The following is a 24759-nucleotide window of genomic DNA, read 5'->3' as shown; positions in this document are numbered from 1 at the left end:
TCTTTAACCCATTTGTTTTCACATTTTTTTAAAGAGTAATAACTCACCGAGATTTATATTTGAGTTCAGTGCTAGCAGAGTTAGATTATTTGTATTTCCTTTCCCTGAAACCATGCAGTTTCCTTTATTTGCTGATTATGGTATGCTGTTACTAAGCCTATGAGAAGCTTCTCTGTGAAGTGCATTTTAATATTTAGATCAAACAGCGATTGGAATACATTAATGCCCAGTGGGTAAACGTGTCATTTGAAAGCAGCTGCTGAGCCTTCTCCCTGCTGCTCCAATTAACACATACAGCACACTCTTGTCAGCAAGAGGGCTGTGCATATGGATGGAACCACTTTGCTGCTCATTAATGTGATATGTGAGAGAGCCCAGAGTTATTCAGTCTGCCCATTGCAAAACAATAGCTTTCCAAGAACTTTCCCAAGCATGTGCTGTGCTTTGAAAGAAGAGGTGCTAAAATCAGGCAGTGGGATTAGTAGGTAGGAAAAAGTCAGTTGTCTCTCTCTTTGGTTCAGTCCATTGACTACTGGTGTTTCCCCGCCCCTCTTCTCCTACACCCCCGCCCCTGGTGATGGAGAGGTTGGATAGTGACATTCTAGTGCTGGGACTCCTCTTGCCTCAGCTGAATCTCTTGAACTTTTGTTTTGAAACTGTTTGAAGTCCAAAGCTTTGCTGTTTTTTTTTTTTTTTCCTCCTAGACTTTCATTATCATTTCACTTTCTCTCCCTCTCCTTTTTAAAATTGCAGATTTGACAGTTTATTGAACTAAATGAGAAATCTTGTCAAGGTAAACTCCATAGCTCTCTTATTTTTATCTCTTCCATGGCTAAAATCTCCGCTCTGATGGTAGCATAGAGGCAGATCCGAGGCAGTGCGTCTGGTCCCCAAGCTTGGTGTTGGTCATTCATGCTCCACCGGCTTCCCAAGCAGCTGGGTTGTCTCTGCGCTCTGGTGCTGGCTGAGCCTGGCTGCACGGTGAGCAAGAGATGGACCGTTTCCTGGGTTTTGTCAAGCAGATCCGAAGATCTAGGAGAAGAAAGGGCAAAAAGTACCGACCAGAAGAGGATTACCACGAGGGTTATGAGGATGTCTATTATTACGCTTCCGAGCATTTTCGAAGTAAGCACTTCCCTCCACCCTTCTCCTGTTCCTTCTTGCTTCCTGGGACTAACAATAAACCTTGTGTGCAGCTTTAATCTTAAATGCAAAAGGTTCCCCAGATGGTGTTCTCTGTGAGCAGTCTGTAAGTACTGAAGTGCTACATTTTACTTGATTTGTTGCAAGAATAGTTATCAGATAGGGTCTAGACAGTATAATCAGCCATAGGTCTAGACACATCGTTAATATTTTAGATGTAATTAATTGATTGCTATTTTAATGAGTCATTCAAAAAGGTATCTTGCAAGCCAATGTGGTAATTGGTCAAAATATGTTCTGTTGTACTTGTTTTTCAATAATGCTGTGTATTTTTTTTTTTCCACATTTTAAAATTGGGAAGGCTAGCTCATGGAAGAAAGAATTGTTCATGTTCAAGTTGGTACTGATGATGAACACTTCCAATTAAGACTTCTAGACAGTTTTCTGTAATCTGAAATGCTATTTTGACAAGGGAGTTCAAATGCTTTTCTGTGATGTTTGTTCATAATTTTGTTAAATTAAGAGAATTCTTATTTGCTGTCAGCCACAAGCAGCAATAACCATAAAATAAAATAACATATTCATATTGAGACATTCATGAATTAGCTAATAAATAGCAGAGAACTACAATTTTTCTTGTACCTGTCAGTGTTTTAATTCCTGGTGAGGTGTGGATGGGTCCTGATAGATTTAAAATGCCCAGGAATGCCTCAGGGTGCAAAGAGGAAGCAGAGATCACTGAGTTTATGTGCCAAATGAGAAAGAGGTAGATGACAGCTATGTATAATCTACATTTTAAAAATTAAAACTTATTTCTGATCTTCTTGAATAGGAGTCTGTAAATTTGCACTCCAATCCTACTTTTCTCTGGCCTTTTGATCTCTAACATGAATATCCCATTTGCAACCCCTGAGCATTGACTGATAAATAATTTAGATCCCAATTTCATTTGCATTGAAAGTCATGTGAATTAGTTCTAAATGCCAGAAATACTGCTGTGATTGATAAAGGCTGAGATTTGAAAACTCACTTTGTAGCAATAAAACAATGAAGCAAAATTGTAATTATTTGATATTTTCTTGAGTAATATGGCTATGATTTTGTAATCTCTGAGTTTTAAAGATATTTCTCTCAAAAAGCTTGTATGTGAATAATCTGTTCTAATGTAGTGAGTCTCTTTTTTTCTAAATTTAGTTTTCCTAATATATTCTAGAATTTAAGATTTGTGTCATATCAAAAAAATACTGTCAGCTTTTATGAGTAATAGTAAAATTCAGAAATTGGAAAAAAAGAAGCTTAAGTACTTTTAATTATATTGGCATTTATTGTATGCATTTCTTGCAATCAGTATATCCTGTGTCAAGTTTATGCCTCAGATTAGTATAATGACATGTTTGTACAAGTAGAATCAAACAAAATTCCTTAGATACCTGCATTCTACTAGTTTGTGAAATATTATAAAAACAACAGAGGAACTCTAAGTTTACAAAATGTATCTACAAGGAAAAATGTTATGGAGGTATCCAAGAAATGTCTTCAAAACTATTAAGAAAATGTTATAAGTCAGGTCGTAGTCTTTATACATCAAGTACAATAACTCAGAAAGAATCATGTCTTATCTGGTTTGTCAAGTTCAGGCTAAGGATAAGATGTTAACCATAAAGTTATTTGCTTTTTATGTGAAACCCATGTCTTTCACCTGTGTTTTATCAGGAAGCACCCATTATACAGGCTATAACTCTGTGGAGTTAGATGTGTATTGAATCTCCAACTCCAAACTGCTACATAATAAGCAGAATGTGTCACAGTAGACTTGTGCACTAGGGATTTGGCATTTTGTCAAATATCAAATAGAGCTTTTAAAGATGTGTCATATGGCATGATGTCCTCTTAGTGCATCTTTTGGCTACAGTTTCAGGGCTTCTCTGAATTGGGTAGGAGAGACATCCATTTATATTTAACAGCTATAGATAAGTATTAAAGGGTGAGACTAATGCTTACAGCCAACCCTCTCAAAGGGGTACTATGGTTGAATTCAATGACATCTGCTATCTATATGTTTTTGTTTGTTTGTTTGTTTTGTTTTTGTCTTTCTGTTTTAATTAGTCCTTGGCATAATTTGAAAGTTTATGCCCTCTGTGTTTTCTTTGTGATTTAAAAACTGTTCACATCAAGGCATAGAATGTGGTGGACTTTCCTGATGACATTCACATCTTGGTTATTGGCACCACTGATAAAATAGAAGTGGCATTCTTTTTTCCCTGTATTGTTTGTTTCTTGAAACTTAACTCTGTCTTGTGAATTTTTCTGTTGGTTCAGATTACCAGAGAAACTTCATACATATGATAATGAAAGACTGAGGTAGAAAGAACTCCCCAGAAAATTCCCCAATAAGTCTGCCCTCTCTTGTACAGTTTCAAGTGCTTACTGATATTCAACTTTATCCTAAATAATGTCTTTTCTATTATGCATTTTGATTTAGAATTGATGTATGCAAATGTATATGAAGATGAATATATTTGATTCTTTAAAAAACTGCTTTTGTCACTCATCTGTCCTTTCATAATTCTGGAGTTTAAATAAACTAGACAGGTGCCTTGGGCAAATCACCAAACATTTCTGGGATTTAGTTTCCTAAAATGTGACACAAGACGGCTTTATCCTGAAGACTTTTCTAGGTGTAGAACTATATAATTCTAAATTTTACATAATTTCTACCAGTTCACTTAAAGGTTCTTTCTTCTTTCTTTCTTTCTTTTTTGGAAATGGTTGTGTTGAACTCTCCCTTCTCAACCTCCAGAGCAGTTGGGACTTGAGGCACATGCCGTTGTGCCCCTCTTGGCATAAAGGTATTGACTAAAGGATTTTAACTGGGATCAAACAAACAAACAAACAAACTTACCTGAATATCTTGAAGGAATTGACTTTCTGGTAGGAATTGTTAGTGGGGGGATTCCTGTCACTTTAAGATTATACTCTATCATTGAGTATGAAGATTATACTCTATCATTGAGTATCATTGACTTTGAAGAATTTTCATAAAGCTACAGAATTCTGAATATGTTGGTAAATCCTAGATCACATCTTGTATTTAATTGTATCTACCAAGGAGCACCATTTACTATCTGAGGTTCTCACATAGATGAATCATTTGGCAGTTTTCCTTAAGAAAAATTTGCATTGATTATAGAACTGCCATAATCCTGAATGTGACAAAAAGCTAAAAGAGAACCCTAAAATTCAATTGTATTATGTTTGGTGGCTTTATTTGTTTTCCATCAAGTGTTATAGCAATATTTCTTTAAAGGCTCTTTCAGGTCATATTTTATTTAAACTACCTTACAAAAAAATAAAATTACTCTATTGTTTATATATTTTATTTAGCCACATCAAATTCAAGTAATAAAACACATAATATATTTACATTTTCTTAGGACTGTTCTTATCCCTGATAAAAAATTCTGCCTGACACCATTCTTACAATTCAACTACTTGAAAAGGGGAAATTTATTTATCTCTTACCTAAGACCCTGGCACCTTTTGCATGTATGCAGTGGTATTGAATTAGGCATGGGCTTTCTGCCTGGTAACTGCTCTTCCACATTTCATTCTGAGTCACCTCTGCAGGAGGAAAACTGCATAAAAGTTGCTTAAGGTAGTTGTTAGTGACCCATTGACTTTTCCTCCTTCAGGTCCTTTCAGGGAAACTAGAGAGGGGGAGGAACATGACGATGGTATAGATGTTTTGGAGAAAGGTCATTTGTTTTTATGAATTATTTTATTTGTTGATTTGTTTTTGTTTTCCTATTTCAATAGATACTGAGCAATAGTTTGTGTGTGTGTGTGTGTGTGTGTGTGTGTATAAAACATTGTTAGCTAAGTTATTTTATTAAACAGTGTACGCATTTAAAATCCTTAGATAATTCAGGCTTTAAAGTACTTTACATGTTGAATTATGTTTTAAGAGGAATGCTTCACTTTCTTTTCTTTAATTGGAAAATATCGTGCATTATTATTCTTAGCAAAAAAAAAAAAAAAAAAAAAATTTAGTGGTGGGTGTTTGTAGTGTGAGGATTTTTAGGCACCGGTATGGGTGATTAAACAATTAATTTCTTCTTACTAGTTCCTTTGACTAAATTTTAACATTAAACCTTTTTATTTATAAATTCATGGAACTATAACCTCTCGGCATCTAAGGAACAGCATTTCTCTCTTAATAAATGTACGAAAAGGATTGAGTGAGAATTTTGACATACTTTGGGAAGATGGCTGATCCTTGCTATAATACTTACAAGAGCTGACATATAATCAAAGAGGCGGTTGCCTTTCTCAGCCTTTGGGGTATGAAGGGAGAGAGGAGAGAGGAGGGGGAAGAAGAGAGGAAAGCACGTTCATAGGCTATCCTTACTTCTTCAGTGCCTAGCAGCCATTCATTTCTGTGTTGAAAACAGTGATCATTGAACTGACAGGTCTTGGATGTGAGATCCTGGATGATTCAAGCCTCAGCTGTTTGACTCAAGAAAACCCAGAAGAATTAGAAGCAGCATCAATTATAAGGAAACAGTGCAAATTTGTTATTTTATGACAATCCTGTTTATTTTTCTTTCCTAAGAATTGCTTTCCATCTGTAGTACATTTGTTTTTTTGTTTTGTTTTGTTTTGTTTTTTTGGGCAATGACTGGCTAGCATGTACCATTTGTTGGGTACTTTGTAGCATCAACTTCATTATTCCAAATTTTATTTTATTCTGTGTGGAATAATGCAAAGGAATATTAAAGTTGAAAAGGACCTTAGAATCTAGTTTGTCTCACCTGAGTATCTCTTAGATTAAAAAAAAAAAAAGAAAACACTAAGTTATCCAACAAATTAAATGACATATGCATGTGCAAGCCCACTGATCAGCAGAACTAAGTCTAAAAGCTAGATTATCTTTTTGGGTCTGGTTCACACTCCAGTCATTATCTTACATGCATGTTTAACTCTCCTAAGATCTGATCCTTCCAATGATACTTAAGGCCCGAGATCCATCTACATATGAATTACAATGGTTGATTTCCTTGATAAGTAGCTTTAATGTTTTGAACATTGAATCCTCTTATACTAAACTCTTGAACAAAAACCAACTCCTTGGTCTATCTTGCAATTCAAACTAACTCATTTATGGGTGATGTTAATGACAATGATTGCTGATGACTCAAAGACCAAGCAACAGTATTTTCTGCTTCTATTATTTGCCCTGTGGTTTAAAAATACATCTACTTTTGCCAATAAGTATCTCTTCGGGGAACTTAAGATATCAAATCTATCTGAGAATATTAGAATTAGGACTAGCTTTGGAGTTGAGTTAGCAAGGCCTGCCATTGCAGGAAATCCTACCCCAGTATTCCAACTATGTGGACATCCAGCATTTGTTAAAACCTTGCAGGGTAGACACATTCACTTCCAGGCAGAGCAAGACACAAAAAAATCTGTGCTTCTTTTAAATAAGTTCAGAACTGTATGTTTAAATTATATGTTAAGTTGCGGGCATACTCTAACAAATACATTGCATGTTCAAAATCTAAATCCTGATCCAAATAAATATACACTATATTGAATTGGATAGGCACTGAGATTTCATGTCTTCTCTCTACTCATATTATTCTCTCATGAATATAACATATGGCATGTGGAGGTGAGTAATTCCTTCATTGCTATTTTTGTCTTAACTATACAAACCCAGAAGATCTCTGTATTGGGCCCACATCCATGTGGGCAATTTTCATTTCTTTTTTGTGTATTTCTAAAAGATCACCAAACCTTCCATTTATTTAATGAAAAATACATTTTCGTGCTTTCCATTTTCATGATGAAGTGAACATCTATTTGTCTTCCCTTAAACTCTGCCCCGACTTGCCTCCACTCCCCTCCCTGGGAAAAACTGCCTCCATATTGAAAAATACCCCATTTTTACTCCAATTCTGTCATTATTGATTGATCAAAACTGTCATCATTATTGTATACTATTTCCTAGCCCACGGCGATTGGTCTGGTAATGGACATGTAAACCAAGCTGGGGCTGTCAGAGAGTTCCTCAGGAGTTTGCAAATTCACTCTGATGCCCTCTGCCTGAGGAGAAACCATTCTGAGGTGGGAGGGAGTCAAATCAGCCTGCACAGGTGGAAGGGAAAAATAGAAAGGCTCTTAGACACATATGGTCCCTTCTTCTGGGTCATGAGGTTTCCAGGGCTGCCCAAATTAAAGATTCTGTAGTGAGAAAAGGACCAGAACCAGGATGGAAACTCAGATGTATAGTTTCTAAGCTGGTAGTGTTTGTAATTTTTTAATTGGAGAAATATGACTATTGGGTTATTTTCATTTGACAGAAATAAAATATAGATTTTATTCCATGGGAGTTTCTAAACTCTAATAATTTAATTTTCTTACTGAAACGAGGGAACTGTGTTACCTTGGATGAATCACCTGAGTCCCTATGCTTTAGTGTCTTGGGTGTAAAATAGGAGTGCTACTTGGCAGTGTAAAACACTAAAGACCCAAGAACGAGCAAACACCCAGTGATACAGGCAGTAGCCTGCATCTCAGTGAGGCACATGGCCCACACAGCTAGAGAAAGCGGGTGACGAGTGGGCACACTTGGGCCAAAGATGTTTCCCTTAGCATTACTTACATGCACTTAACATTTCCTGTCCCCAGTTTCTGTGCAGAGTTGAATCTGGCTGTAGAGGGGACCACAAAACTTCACCATGTACCTCTCACCAGATAATTCAGCCTGATGCTAGAGGGAAACACTCCCAGTGGTATTTTTAAATATATAATGCAATTGATTATCTGCCTTTTTTATTTGAAGTGTTAGAATTCTATTTTGATGTCTCAACTATTACATAATCTTATAGTCAAAAAGCTTCTCTGAAACATTCAACTGTAGAATTAAATTATTTGAATCTATGGCTTTAAACTAAATATAAGCAATTAGGTCTACAGATGTATAAAATTCAGTTGAGTTTCAGTTGATATGCCAAACCTTTGAAGATCTCTGTACTAAACTGTTAGAACTGACTCCAAAATATTATAAGATTATGGATAAGTTACTCATAATTAATAACATTTAAAATAAGACAGTATTATATTTGAATTTTCTTCTTTAATTCCTTACTCTGTCAAGCATAGGAAGATTAAATTTATGGTAAGTATCCCAATACTTTAGTGATTTAACAAATGCAAGTTGAACATTTATAATCCTAAATGCTCTGAAATCTGAAAATTTTTGAGTGCCAGTATGATACCACCAGAGGAAAATTCCACACCTGACCTTGTGTGATACATCACAAAGCTCGCTCACAGAAAAATTACTGTATAAAATTACCTTTAACCTATTTGTATATGAAGCATAAATTTAGAGTTTAGACTTGAGTCCCTTCCCCAACATATCTCATCATGTATATGTGAATATTCCAAAATTAAACAAAACAAGATCCAGAACACTTTGGATATCAAGCATTTTACACAAGGGAGAATCAATGTGGACCTGGGGAAGACCTCCTTGGGTGCCAGAGACACAGTTGAGCAAAGGACAGAGAAAACCCTTGCCCTAGTAGAAGGTGCAAGCTAACAGGGAAGCAGAGAACAAAAGTTGGCTGGAAGTGCAATGAAGAAAATGAGATCAAGCTCTGGAACAGAGTGTCGGAGGTGGTCAAATGGTGTTTTAGTTAAGGTGGCCCTCTTTGAGAATAAGAAGTTAGACTGGCCCTGTTTGAAGAAATGAAAGCACTGTGTGAAGAACTAGTTAGGAGGAGGCAGGGCCATAAACCCTCAGAAGTTGAAAGTGTTGTATTTATCAATTCCAAAACAGCATCTTCCTTGACATCTTCTGATGTATTACTTCCTTAATGTTCATTTGTAATATCAGTTGTTTGAAATTCAGAATGCATTTCTTCCTAGGAATGAGGGAGAGAGAGAGAGAGAAAGAGAGAGAGAGAGAGAGAGAGAGAGAGAGAGAGAGAGAGAGAACAGATTTAAAGTCAGCTTGATCACAGCTATGTAATATTTCATTAACAGGTAAATTGTGGTGGCTAACTGGGACACAGTTACTGGAAAAAGACTTTTTTTTTATCAAAAAGGTAGGGTTGCTATTACCATCACATGTAGACATCTTTAAGTTTGATATCGCTAAGTTAGGAGTAACTAAAGGGGAGGGGAATGCTAAAATGGTTTGTTATGCTTTTAGAACAGTGTCAGTAAGTGTGTGGTAATCTTTGTGTTTGGGTTCTGACCATCACTGAGCACAATTTTTAATCTAAAAGTGCACTTACCATGTAATCAGAGGATACAAAAATGTATGATCATTTGATAGTTCATCATTTGTTTTCAATAGGACAAGAATATATCACACTTGTCCCTCGTCTTTGAAATTTACCACATTGTAGAGATTCTTAATGGCTTATGCATGTTATAGTAAAGATTTCGTGTCAAAAACAGTTTCCAGAGAGCCAGGAAATTCACACAGGGTCTTTCTAATTACAGCCCACATCATCGCCATCCTCTGTTGCTTTATGAAAAATTGAACCCTATGTTAGTTACTGTTGTTATCTTATTAACAATGGATGACCAGGGAATCTTATTTTGCTTGTTGGAATATTGCTATTTTCTAGATCCATTACTATTCATTAAATATGATTCAGGGAATTAATCTTTTATTTTTGGAAATAATTCCAGTGTAATATAAAAAAATCTTCATTTTCTGACGATTGAATTGTTTTTCATGATAGTGGCTAAGCAACATACTTTTAAGTTTATGATCAATTTCAGGACAGTGGCAAGCTTTTGTGAAACAGGTGCTTCTGATTACTGCTGAGCTGGTCTTGTGTTTTCATGTTGCACTTCTGGCAGCAATATGTGGTTCATGAATTTTCAGGTGTAGGAAATAACATTTGATTTGTGAAGCCCCATTTTTGAAATAAAACCAGGCACATGTCAAATGTAGCCAGTATAGAATGTGAAGCCGACAGTGGCATCCTTGCTGATTCTAAAAACTGAATGTAGGTTAACAAATAGCTTCACTGGAGAGTTTTACAAATGATCACAGTTGCGGTTAGCACTTATTTTTTTTAAACTGTCGCCTACAAGTGAAAAATTAACTCTGTAAGTACATCTATATGTATATATGTAAATTTGCAGTGATGGGGATTGAACCCAGGGCCTTGTATGTGGTGGGCAAGTCACTACCATTGAGCTACATCCTCAGCCCCATCTTTGCAAGTATTTTGAAGACGTGGGTGTGAACTTCTATTTTGAAAATACTTTACTCAGTACATTTCACTTGGCCTATAATCACGGTCACCTTAAGTGAGTAGCTGCTAAAATTTGGGGTGAGATGTACAGGTGTTCAGCAGTTGGTTATAAATTTCCCCTTTGTTGGTTTACAGTGACCTTTCATTATCTGGTAGAACTGGAGAATTCTCAGCATCTGGAATCTGTTGTTTATGGCTGGTTTTATCTACCAATACCAAGGCTTTATGATTTATAGGATCAAAGCCTCTTTTATTTTTAAAAACCCCTAAGTTTTTGGGTAATGGTGTTTTTAGGGCCATTTGGAAGATGCTAGGCATAAAAGGAAACTTAAAGCTGAGAACTGTTGGAACCTTCCAGTCCAACCCTCTAATTTTACATATTAACCACAACAATGTAGTAACATTCAGTGATTTTTTTTTTTAGGGCTATCTAACTCAGGATTACATAGTCCACTAAGAGTAGGATTGACATAAGTATGTAAGTCTGTGAAGTTGGTGTAGTTTTATCTTATTTTCCCTCAAACCTTTCTCATGGTTTCAAAGACTGCCACCAAGTACAGCTCCCTGCCACTCCACTCACTTTCCCAAGGGTCAGACTTGGGCTCTGTGTGTGTGAGTAGCATGCACATGTACTGCCTGGTCTTGTGACTACCTCCATGTGTGTGCCTCCTGAGCGGGCCACTTTACCATCTTCATGTTCCAGCACCTGGCAGTGCCTGGCCCATGGGTAGATGTTTCTTGCTTGCCAAACTGTGAGGGACACTGGTTCCCATCTTCTGCCCATATTACTTCATAGTCAATTTTCACATATCCAGTTGATTAGGAAGTTTAGAAAACAATACTCTGGCCATAAGAGATTTAGTTTGCCATATCCAAACTAAACCTGACTCTGGCCCTCTCCTTCTACTACTCCATGTAACATAGAAAACAGCACTTACAACAATGTTAGAGAATTGAAATGTGTGAATGAAGAGGAGGAAGGAGGAGGAGGAGAAAGGAAACATTTATATTTCATGAGATTTTCTAGGTCTGCCTTCCTTTTTCAACCACACTTGTTAGAAAGTTCCTGAGATTAGTATGCATTGGGTCCTATGCTAAACGCTTTTCATGCCTTATTTCATTTAATACACATAACTCTACAAAACAGATATTATTATCCCTATTTTCCAGATACACTGGAGCCAAAAAAGTCCAATTAACTTTCCCAATGTCACACAATTTTCTGGTCTGTTAGGTATTATTAGTGAATATTCTTTGAGCCCATACTTTGTACTGAGAGCTGTGTGCAGTGCAGTGAACCCCCAGACACTGCACTCTGTGACCCCTCTCCTTATGTCTGCCCACGGGTGCCTCCAGATCCCAACTTTAACCCTCTGGACAAATTGGTAAATCTATAAGCTGTGTTGGATATAATCCCATGTCTCTAAGAATAAGAAAAGTAGCAAATGTGGCTGCAGTTAGGACTAACTATTGTATAATGAGATAAATTTTCTTCTTAGTCCTGCTCATTCAATTATTTTGAATTCAATTGTGCTTTGAACAGGAAAACTTGCCTTACTTTCTGGTATGACTCTATTGTTGTCTCACCGAATCTGAGATTAGAACCTGATGTTCATAATCCACAGTGTGTTTGGACCTGAAGATACTTGGATTTATTATCACCAAGGTGAGCAAGTGGATTCCTTCTTGGGTGGAGATCCTGATTAAGGCTTGTTTCTAACCCCTCAGCAACGTGGAACTAAAAGCAGGAGAGCTGTGCCACATCTGGCCATTGGAATATCTGACTGCGAATGCATTTTGTGCCTGTCTGAGAGTTCTTACTCACATTATTAAAGCTATATATATGAAACCAATGCATCATGAGCAAAAATGTGAATATGGGTGTAAACATGTCATAACAGCAGAGTTCTCTAGGGGTCCCCAATAAATTCTTGTGTTCATGAGAATTGGAGGGTGATATAGGAGCTAGTTTCCTTTCTTTGCCTTCTCTGTTACTAAGTTACATATGAATCATGTTCTTCTCACCCTCAAATAGAATAAATGCCCACATATCAGATTTACTGATGGGGAATATTTCTCAAATAAAGCAAAGATATTTACAGTAAAGTTTTAGTATTTCAAGTGAATATTACTCTGATTCTTGGCAATAGTGGTCAATGAACTTGGTGTCAGGTTCTGTCATTTACCTAACCCAGTTTCAGCTTGGCTTTGTCCAGGTGTCTTACTTGTGGTGTTACAATTGTCTCAGACAACTAGCTGTTTATTCTTTTCATTTGGAAGATTTTGGGGTTTTGGTTTTTGATTTTTCCTTCTTCAGGTTGAAAGGGTCTCATATAATCAGAAATTGTAATACTTTCTTAACACAACAGGGATCTCTTTGTTTGAGATGTAACAGTGAACCTCAGCAATGACCTGACATGACTTCAATCTGTTTCCTGTTAAAATACAAATTTTACACTGTCTAGAGAAAATTCATAGTGAAGTGTATCATTTTTTTTGAAATGTATAACTAGTTCTTTGCTAAGTCATTTGGTACCTCTTAATTTTATCAAATTCTTTATTTTTATATCTTTTTTCTCCTTAGATATCCCCTATGTCCCAGTTACTCCCGCTTACTCTCCATCAATCCTAAATGTTAAAGTCATATGCCTTTCAGTGCCCTATCTGTCCCCTCTCCCTGTGAGAATGTTGTCAACTTCTTCTTTCATTAGGTGTCTGGGTCCCTGGTCAATCAACAGGCCCCTCACAAACTCATCTCCACTCAACACTTCAGCCTCATGTGTCTGCCAGCACTCTACCGTGGCTCCTTCAGACCACTTGTGGTCTTCTCTCCTGCTCTCAGGCTACCGACATTACTGGAAGGAAAACCTACATTGCCATGGTGGTTGGCCACATTACAGATTTATGAGTTCCAGCCTTAGCTGGGCTCTTAATGCCAGTCATCAATCTTTTATCTTTATTTCCAGTTGCTCTTTTTCCCTTTTCTTCAAAAATTGTTCCCAAATTGCACCTCCCTTCTTCATGCCGATACACACTCTCAACCAAAGATTTAGGCTACTTCTAAGTTCTCTTGACTCCGATTCCCTCTTATCCCACCTCCCAAATATCTTTTACCAAAAATTTCATATGTACTTTCCTATCCCCAAAGCAAAATGAAGGCACATAGTTAAAATGTTTCATGGTCCTCTGGATTCCACTCTTGCTGTTCCATTGAAAGCGATACAGCTAAGATCATCAGTGAAATTTTAGGCATCACCAGGAGTTTTTTAAAATTTCCTTCACTCTGTTGATCTTCTTGTCCAAGTTGGCAGTGGCTCATGACTTTGGTCTTGGAGTCTTCTCTCTCTCTTGGCATCTGAGCTCCATCTTTTCCATAGTTCTTCCCCATTTCTGTGATCACCTTCTCCTTCTGTCCTTCTTCCTGCTTTAGCCATTTGTCTTTTCTGGAGTTTGAGTACCTCTTTAGAGTTCAGATACCACAGATGAGCTCAGGTTCTTTACTTTCAACTGTCATCTGGGTGCTCCATCATCTCAGATAATACCTTGATCTCCTGTCACAAACGTGTTCATTCCACCTTCCTTCCCTTTTTTAGTTAAAGGCATTGTCCTGTTAAAATTTGTACGAACTAGGAACCTAAAATTCACTCCTTACTCCCTATATTTTCTAAGTTTTTCAATTACATTTTATCTATTCCATCAACTTTATAGTCCCTTCGCTCCTAGGCTAGCCCATAGTTAGAGCTTAATAAATGTTTATTTTAATTTTATTTGTACCAAAGTGTAGACAACTAGAGTACAACTGGATTCCAAGGGACATATTTATCTTCAACTTTGATATGTATATTAATATTTAGGCTTACTGGAAAGATACTTGGCAGTTTATGATGCCTAGAGGCCAAAATTTTTCTGAGGTAAAATATGTTATTAGAGTCATAGTATTTCAGTTCATGATTTTGACCTTGTTCATTAAAATCTAAGTGGGCAACTGGAGTCTCAAGGACCTTGTAGAGCTGGAAATATTAGCTTGGAGTCTAGAATTCAATAACCATTGATTGCTCAGTCCAAAGCAGTTTACTGTTGATATCTTTTCCCTAAAATGAAATCAATTTTTCTTGCCTGGGCATTTTTATTAACAGATCTGCTATTTGGACTAGAATAATGAATTGAAGTACAGTAGCAAATTGAAAATATGAAAAATAAAGTGTTTTCCAGTGACCTCAAAATGTTGATTTAATGATTCACAGCAAATATCAGAGGAACCTTAGTGGAGAAGGTAATAGAAGCAATGAGAATATTAAATTGATTGTAAATAGTAACTTTAAGCACTATTTAAAAGTAATATCAAATAAAATTATGTCTCTTTTTCAGAGGGCAGAAAAATTTTTGATCATGAAAGTTTTGATTTGACCAAAATGATTGGAATTTGCATGTTCTATATAATTTTTACTCAGGTTTTCTAAAACAATTACTGTAACTGTCTTCTCATAGAAAATAAATTAAGATGAAAGTATGAGAGGTTTATATTTAGAGAAGTAATTCAGATTGCATGGTTTTTAAAGGAGTAATCCAACCAGTTACCTTTAGAGTGCAAATTTCAAATTTAAGAACATATTTAAATATACAATGGGATTTTTTTCCACATGCTGTAAACAGCAAATGAATTACAAACTATTCTTATCTATTTCATGGTAAAGCTTATATATTATGGTTTTTTAGTAAGCATCATAATTATTATGGTTTATTTCCTTTTGAGATTTTATAGTGCTTTAATATATATTTTCTTTTTTAGTCCTTCAAACAATCTGATTAATCAGCTATTATTATTGTTATTTGTCACTTTATAAATGAGGAAGCCAAAGCACTGAAAAGTTAAATGGCTTATCCAGTGTCACATTGCTAGTAAGAAGGGACTCTTCCCTTAATTAATCTGTTTTCATTCTTATGTTTCTCTCCTCCCTTTTGGGCTCTCTGAAGTTGGCCAGTTGCACTATTTGTCTTCTATGTATGGAACATAGCAGGTGCGCACTGTGTATATTTGTAAAACAGACTGGTCTAAGCTAGATTGAAATTTCACCTGTCAGTCTTTCTCTTAAAGAATCTTACTACTCAAATACCATATTTTCTCATAACCATATAATTCAGTACTATCAACATGTTATTAACTTTGATATATTAAAACTGCTTTGTAAATCCTATAAATAAAGTAATTGAGAGTTGTCTTGGGAAACATAACAAAGAGGAAAAGGATGAATGTTTTATTGTTAATCTACTTGGGATAAGTGCATTCTGTTAGTCACCTATTGCTACAGGACAAATTAGCCCCAAATTTAGCAAGTTAACATATCAAACACATCTCACAGTTTCTGTGGATCAGCTTAGCTAGGCCCTTGGGTTCCTGGTCTCTCAGAAGGTTGTAATCAAGGTCTAGGCTGGAGTTGTAGTTACCTCTAGGCTGGACTAGGGGACAATGCCCATCCAGGCTCACTTCTGTGACTGCAGGCAGTCCTCAGGTCCTTGCTGGTCATTGGTTGGCAGCCTCAGCTTTTTTTTTTTTTCCCCCTCCATGGTTCTCTCCTTTGGGCAGTTCAGACATAGCAGCTGGCCTCCCTCAGAGCAAGAGAGCCAAGAGAGGGCAAGAAAGGGCATGTCAGCAAAAGTCATAGCCTCTTTGAAATTTAATCTTAGAAGTGACAGCCCATCACTCTTGCCTTCCATTCAATAGAAGAGTGTCACAGAGTTCAGCCTATACTCAGAAGGACAGGGTTACACCAGATCATGAACACTAGGAAGCCAGAATCATCAGGTCATCTTAAAGCTACCTACCTTCATATTAAATGTTATTGTTCAACTACAAAGTAAATCAAAAGAAACAAAATTCCAAGAGATTGACCTCTACCTTGTCTAGATTTTTTTAAGGGAAAAGTTACAGAAACTCAATTTAAACTGGCTTTAGCAGGGAAAAAATTATTTAACAAAAAGATCCCAAGGTTGTCCTGACACTAGGTCCAGCAAATTTCTGTTCTGTTGTCCTTTTGCCACTCAATTCTTCTTTCTAACTAGTTTCAAATGGATTCTATCAACCTGTCTTGTGCTCCATGGTAATCTATAAGGTCAGAGGGAAGGGAAATGACCCAGTTGACCAGATATGGGTCACTTTCTCACCCCTGGACTCTGGGAGAACGTGATAGGTTTAAGATATATAAGTTATATGGATTGAATGTAGAGGAAAGAAAAATTGAGTTGTTGTTACCACACTAAGGAGCTTTGGCAGATGGGCAAGCGAATCACTAAGGACCACTACTCCTGCCTGTCCCCTTTGTATCTTTGCCTGTTCTGTTTTATGCTGATTACTGTTTTTTTGTTCCATTTAGGCTGTTATAACAAAATACCACAGACAGGGTGTCTTATAAACATCAAGAATTTTATTTCTCACAATTTTGGAGGTGGGAAAGTCCAAGACTAAAGTGCCAGTTGATTCGGTATCTGGTGAGGTCCCATTCCTCACAGATATCACCTTCTACTTCTTTTCCTGGGGCAGTTTCCATTGGCAGAAGGAACAGGGCAGCTCTCTGGGACCTCTTTTATAAATAATCATTGATGAGAACTCCACTCTCATGATCCAATCACACGTACACACACACACACACACACACACACACACACACACCCAGCAGCCTTATTTTTTAATGCTTTCACCTTGAAAGTTAAATTTCACCTTATGAGTTTGGGGTGTGGGCACAGGCATTTACACCATACCAGTGGTAGGTGTACAAGATGATGTACCTCGTCTTGTTGGGAGGAATAGGAAGAGAACTACACTTCTCAAGATAAGAGTTCATGCTAAATAATTGCTTAAAATTAACAATAACAAAAGGTAAACCACAGTTTTGCAATACAAGTGTGTCCTATAGAATCAAAATGCTTCCTAGACCTTTTTGTGACCCCTTTCAGTTTTTAGCAGAGTCATCTAACTAAAGTTTCAGCCTGAAAACAAAGCCTTATTAGTGTGTTGATTTACAGAAAACCCAGGTGCATGTGCACAGATAGTAATTGGGATCAGCTGGGGCCATTTAGGGGTCAAATACTAGGTGTTCAAGGTCACTTGTGTGTAAAATTGAACTTAATAAGCTGTAGTCCCTGCTTTATAGCAGCTTATTTGTCATCGTTTTGTTGTTGTTGTGTTGCTGTTGGTTGCATTCCACCCTACATTCTCAAGTATCTAAAAAATCAGACTTAGGGATTTGACCATAGCTTTTTCCCAGAGAGTAAATAGAACACTTGAACTGCTATGGTGATTAAATTAAACTGAATGAGGTCAATTGCGAAACCACAAATCATTTGTCAGACCTTGGTGCAGTTTTCTATGCTGCGGTCTCTTGTCAACTTGTCCCTGCTCAGAGTCACCTGATACCTCGTGGCTCCTCCCCTTCCCTGTCCCTGGAGGACCCCTGGGAGTAAGTGTGTCCCTGGGCTCTTGCCACTCTCTTTCCAGCTGCAGCACTTTGCAGACAGGATATTTGGTGGCGGGGCCGTTCCGACACAGGCCACGTCTGAGGATGTGATGAGATGAATGACACCTGGGCTGGGATCAGGGAGGAGAAGAAAGCAGCACATTTCCTAGTCCTGAGTCAAGTGCCACAGAGGTGAATTTGCCTACTGAAACTGTCCCTTGTTCTGCTGCCCACCTGTTGCTACAGGCTCACATGGTGCTATACCATCAGGTCTTCCCTCTAACAAAATACTTATCCCCATCCCCAAATTCTCAGCCTTCCTCACCTTCTCCATCCTTATCCTAATCAAAAAGGTGTACTAATAATGATGTGACATCATCTGCTAACCAAATGACTTTCTTCTCACTTAAAGTGTATGACTATCTGATAATCCAGGTTATTATGGTTTAATTTTTGTTTTGTTTTGCTTTTGGCTTTGTTGCTTTTTTAAAAGAATTATTTTTATTTTTACAGACTGCATTTTGATTCATTGTACACAAATGGGGTACAACTTTTCATTTCTCTGATTGTACACAATGTAGATTCATACCATTTGTGTACATAGGGTAATGGTGTTGTCTCATTCCACAAACTTTCCTTCCCCAGCCCCCACCCCTCCCCTCATTTCCCTCTACACAATCCAAAGTTCCTCCATTCTTCGCTTACCCCCCATCCCCATAATGTATCATTATCCACTTATCAGAGAAAACATTTGATATTTGGTTGTTTGGGATTGGCTTACTTCACTTAGCATGATATTCTCCAACTCCATTCATTTACCTGCAAATGCCATAATTTTATTTTTCTTTATGGTTGAATAATATTCTATTGTGTATATATTCACAGTTTCTTTATCCATTCATCTATTGAAGGGCATCTAGATTGGTTCCACAATCTAGGTATTGTAAATTGAGCTGCTATGAACATTGATGTGGCTGCGTTATTGTAGTATGCTGAAATGGGATGGATTCAAACTAAAAATTTTTTTCTCAGCGAACAATCAATGTGAAGAGAGAGCCTACAGAGTGGAAGAAAATCTTTTCTACATGCACTTCAGATAGAGCAATGATCTCTAAAATTTATAAAGAACTTAAAAAACTTTATACCAAAAATACAAAGAACCCAATCAATAAATGGGCTAAGGAACTGGGCAGACACTTCACAGAAGAGGATATACAAATGATCAACAAATATATGAAAAAGTGTTTAATATCTCTAGTAATTAGAGAAATGTAAATCAAAACCACCCTAAGATTTCATCTCACTCCAATTAGATTGGCTGTTATCAAGAATACAAGCAATATAGGTATTGGCGAGGATGTGGGGGAAAAGGCACACTCATACATTGCTAGTAGGATTGCAAATTGGTACAGCCACTCTATAAAGCAGTGGAGATTCCTCAGAAAACCTGGAATGTACCCACCATTTGTTGCTTGTTTTTGCTTATTAACCTCAGTGAATCTCTAAATGATTTCAGGCAGAGAAAAACAGAAAGAGTTTTGAACTGGGCCACTTTTACTAAATTTTGTTAAGGGTATTCCACCTAGATAGGAGGACACTTTAACTGGGAAACTTGGCAGATTCTTTTGTCAGAAACATTTCCATCTCCTCAATGTTTGTTCTCAATCAGTTCTCAACTTTCTTCTACTTTCTCTTTCTTATATCCACCTTCTTATCTGGACTTTGAGACCCAGGCTAACTTAATAGAATATTAAATGGTCAGCGTAAGTTAATGGACTTATAAAATTTGTTTGGCTCTCAATCACCAGGCATGAGAACCAAGAGAACCAGAACCTGGCAGGTAGGGATAGTCCTACTGTCCCCGGAGCTGGTCCAGCCTTACTAGCAACATGTTCTCTTCTTCAGGGAGACGGAGGCAAACCAGCACTGCTACAGAAGGATGGGGGACACATAAAAGGCACATATGGCCTGACTGAAAGAACAGAAGGCCCTTACCCCAGCCAAGAGGGCCCTTCCCAGGAAAATATCAGAGGGGAGGTTGGAGGTACAGTGATGCTTCCATATGCAAGCTAAGAATTTGCTTTGTGTGGCCTTTAGAAGCAAATCTAAGACTAATGAGTAGGAAAGATCTTTTCTTTTTTTTTAAAGCAATAATGTCCTGTGACCCCTCGTTGTGATGCCAGAGAAGGAACATCTGCAAGGAGAACCATGATGGCAAGTAGCTTATATATTAGGTGCTAACTCCAGCCAGCTGGTGGAATCTGGTTATTAGGTGTCATCATTATGAGCATTGACACTGGAGGAAAATGAACCTGGCTTTGAATGCTAGCTCAGCCCCTTGCAACTGTGTGACTTCACCTCTGATTCTCTAAAAGGAGAATAATAATAGACCTCTCTTAGGATGTTGTGAGGCTATAAAATGAGGTGATGGTGATGCATTTAAAGTGGTTAGTACAGTGTCTTGCACATAGTAGATGATCGATGTTATTTTGGGAAAGAACGTGAGGTCAGGGGAATCTGTGTTTGGCAGGAAAGCAGGCTTTTATCAGTTAGTGATGTCTGCCATGGGAGTGAAGTATGCTGTGTATTCATCATCTTTGGGGGATGGTTGAATAAAATGATCACTTATGCTCACTCCTCTGCTTTTTCATGTAACAGTTTTCTACTTAAAAATAAATTAGAGGAAATATTGGCTTCAATGAGGGGCTTCTCTTTTCCATTTTCCCCTTTGGTCTCTCTATCTCTACATACCTGTAAGTTCAAAATGATGACAATGAAGAGAGAAGTAAATACCATTTTTGTTCTACTGTTGTTAACCTTGATGGTCTTACAGCATGAATGAATTGAAAGAAAGTGCACTTTGCAATGCATAATGAATGAGCCTGCACTTCTTAAATGTCTCAGTTCTACTATGAATTAGATATTTAGAAAAAATGTGAGGAAATCAAACTCTAAAACAGGCTGTTGTTTGCCAAGTCAAATATGCCTTATCTGAATGAGTTTTCTTATATCTGCATCAAACTCAAAATAGTGTTTTTCTAGCACTTTGGGTAGAAATGGTTACTTAGATTCTTGAGGTTTTGGGTAGAAATGGTTATTTAGATTCTTGCAGGACCTGATCTTAAATATCCATGGATACTTAAGAAGAAAACTGTGAAATTTATGTGTTGGCCATGAATCTTTAACCCAACTTATTATATGTTGTTAAGAACATTACCAAGGAAATAAAGATGTGTGATTAAAAGAGGTGCTGTTTGCAAGGTTATCTCTGGGTGTTGAATGACTCCTTAATCGGTAAACTCAATCACTTTACTGACAGGTAGCTGTCAAGAGGAAAAGTTTCCTGCCTATTGAAGAGCGTATTGGTCAAATGGATGTATTGTTCTCGGATATAAATAAGTAAAAACAACTGAATTAGAACCTAGTAAAAAGTAACTCAGAATTTTTACCTGTGACATTTTAACAATCAAGAAATAACACATCTATGAGCTCATTTACTCTTCAACTTAGAAACATGGCAAAAAGTACTATTAATTCAAGGAAGCAATATTGCCCCTGGGTTAAATTCTTAGACTCTAGAGTAAGAACTAATTGGAATCCTGGCACCTCTGCTTAATTAATATTTAACCTTGTCAAAGTATATTAACTTTTCTAGGCATCTCTGGTTTCACCCTCTATAAAATATGGGTAAGTGTTAGACCTATTGTCTCTCCTGGAGATCAGATTAAATCAATAGGAGTGCCCTTATCACAGAGTTTGCTACTTGGTAAGCAGTTAACTATCATTAGTAATAGGGAAAAAAATGGTTTCCATATCAAGATGCCTAGAATCTTATTCCAGCTTTAATACTAACTAGCTGTATAATTGTGGGCTAATTGTATCAGAATTCTCTGGACCTTAGTTCCTTAACTGAAAGTGAAAAAAAAAAAAATGATTAAGTGATCCTTAATATTACTTCCAACTCCAAAACACTATCCTGGTTAGCAGAAGCGTTGAAAAACTCCAACTAAAAATGAAAGATTCAGGGCTGGGGATATAGCTCGGTTGATAGAGTGTTTACCTCCCAAGCACAAGGCCCTGGGTTCAAATCCCCAGCACTGCCAAAAAAAAAAAAAAAAAAAGATTCCATGATTTCTTACTGCTAATTATTTTGTCCTTTACTTAAACATTCCCTTTGTGTGAGAAAGACCTTTTGCTTTTCCCCACCTCTATCTCCCTAGGAATTTCATTGTCTCCAGTTTCAGGGAAAGGTGTTAAGGAGAAAATTAGCACCTATTTGCTACTATTTGAACACTAACTGCTCTTAATTGCTCTCTTTAAGATAGCTCTGTCTTCAGGGCTCACAAATCTTGTCTCAATTCAGGTTCTTAATATCCATTTACCAAACACAAATTTACCTAATGTTCATATAGAAAAGTGCACAAATTCTAAATGTACTATTCGATGACTCTTTAAGAAGGGAACTCATCTTTGTAAAACAAGAAATAGATCATCACCAGAACCTCACAATTCCCAACCTGCCTGTTCCAGTCACTAACTCGCCTGGAGGTAAACCACAATCCTAATCTCTAATGTCACACCATAGATTACTTCTGCATGTTTTTGAAGTTGATTTAAATGAAATCATCTAGTAAGTAGTCATTTGGAATGGAATTACTGAGCCGTAGTGCATACATATGTTCTGCTTTAATAGACACTGCCAAAGAGTTTTCAAAACTGGCTCTATCCCTTTATACAACCTTCCCTTAACCCAGAAAAGAACTAGAGTACCGTTTCTGATCATCTGTCTCTTTCTAAAGCACCTCCTATTTTGAATTTATACCCTGTATGTACTAAATTTATGCCTGTTGTCCCTGAATAATTATTAGACTCCTTTCATTTTCAATTTTTCTTAGGTTAGAGGGGAATAAAATTCTCTAACATTAGATTGTGATGTTTACATCTGACTGAAGCCAGTAAACACTGAATTGTACACTTTACATGGGTAAATCTTATGGTATGGGAACTATATCTCAATGAAACTGTTTTGAAAAATGGTCCCAGTTTGGATGATAGACTATGCATTCATCCTACTTCTCCCATTTCTACCATTTGCAAATAAATTTTTTCAAAAGACAAAAAGAAACAAATGAATTTGGCTGCTTATTTTGGGGGAAAACACTTTGCTTGGCATGGTTTTTGAAGTGTTTGCTAGCAAGAGATTCTGTCCACAGCAAAGGAAAGCAGATTATGCTACACCAATAATTAAGGTACTTCTACTGACATTGAATTGGTTTTACAATTTATGAAAAATAAAGATGACTCTTAAAAATAAACACACCTTATAAATTTTGCCATAAGACTGAATATTTTAACTAAAACTTTGATAGCTCTGTTTCTATCACTGGGTACTATACTACTATAGACCTCAGTGATGAACAGTAACTATTCTATCATACTTTCAGATTTTGTGGGACAGGAATTCAGATGGAAGGCAGCAGAGGTAGCTCATCTGCTCCCCACTATCTGGGGCCTCAGCTTGTTGTTGGCTTGGACCTCACTCAACTGTCAACTAGAGTAACTACACGTGGCTTCTCCCCTGGGCTAGTGTGGGCTTCCTCACAGCACAGCAGCTGGGTTTTTGGAGGGAGCAGTCCAAGAGGGTAAGGCAGAAATGCATGGCGTTTTTATAATCTGGACTTGAAAATCACAAAGAGTTACTTTCATCATATTCTGTTGACCAAATCACAAAATTTCACCTAGATTCAAGGGGAGAGCCCATGACCCTCATTATTCAATAGGAGAGGCGTCAAGATCACATCATAAGAAACCCATCAAGAATGGGAGGATTGTCAGATGTATCTTTGGATTTTCTCTTTCTTTTGTGATTGTTGTTCCTGACTTGCTCAAATTGATTTTACTCCCCATCATTTCTCTTTACTTTGTTCTGGATGGGAGTTGTGGCTGATCAAATTCAAGAGTTAACAGGGGCTGGATAGCTCCTGACTGTTTGGGTCTTGCCAGGAGCCCTTAGCCCTCACCATCTTTTGGGGTTGGTCATTTGTAGCCACATTATCAAACTGACTTGCAGTACTTTCTAGTGTTGACTCTTTGAGAATTCTGCTGTTCTCAGACACCTCCTTACTTCTCTCTGCTTTCTGTCATATAGATACTGGTATTGTCTTTGTTAGTGGTTTGACCCTGTTTGTAGTTAGTAGTTTGTGAGATACATTGTCTCTTAGTTTGGCATAAAAGTTGCCCATAGTGTTTTTTGTTTTTTTTTTTATTATTTTAGTTGTCAATGAACCTTTATTTATTTTTTTATTTATATGTGGTACTGCCAGGCAAGTGCTCTACCATTATGCCACAACCCCAGTCTCCCACAGGGTTTTGGCTCTGTTTTTAGGTGGGGAATTGGGAAGACCCAGAATTATGGTGCCACGATCATCACCATGTTTTCCAAATTCACCCAGAGTATCCTTTTAAGAATATGAATCAGTTCATGCTCTTGCCACTTGCACCTACGAGTGGCATCTCACAGCAACCAGAATAAAACCCAGCACTTTACCTTGAGCACTGGGCACACCAGCATTCCAGCCTGCCCCTCTGCCCTCACTGCCCATTCCCTACCCCTTCAACTGGGCGCTCCCCACACTAATCTCTCTTTTCCTCGACTAGCTCAAGTTCACATGAGGACTTTGCACAGGCCTGACTGCCTTTTCCTGTTCAAATGTTTTAACTGCCCCATCCTCAGATTCCTGACTTCCTGTGACAGTGGCTCCCCGATCATACTCTACCACATGGTCCCATTTTATTTTCACCACTGCACTTATTATTAGATGATATTATTTATGTTTGTTTATTGGGTCCCCTCCCCACAACAAACACTGACATGTAAG

At 37.3% G+C, this 24759-nt stretch overlaps 1 protein-coding gene across 1 annotated transcript in view; it reads left to right on the top strand.

The window, feature by feature from the left end:
• Positions 1-552: 552 nt before the first annotated feature.
• The window catches only part of GRIP1 (glutamate receptor interacting protein 1), a 364416-nt gene continuing 340209 nt past the window's right edge, over positions 553-24759 (top strand). Inside the window, 1 exon segment of the mRNA XM_079142206.1 lies at positions 553-1125. Coding sequence (XP_078998332.1) covers positions 993-1125 — 133 coding nt within the window. The 5' untranslated portion in view covers positions 553-992.

Source organism: Sciurus vulgaris (genome assembly GCF_902686455.1).
Source record: "Sciurus vulgaris genome assembly, chromosome: 5".
NCBI lineage: Eukaryota > Metazoa > Chordata > Mammalia > Rodentia > Sciuridae > Sciurus > Sciurus vulgaris.
This window is presented reverse-complemented; position numbering and strand designations above follow the sequence as displayed.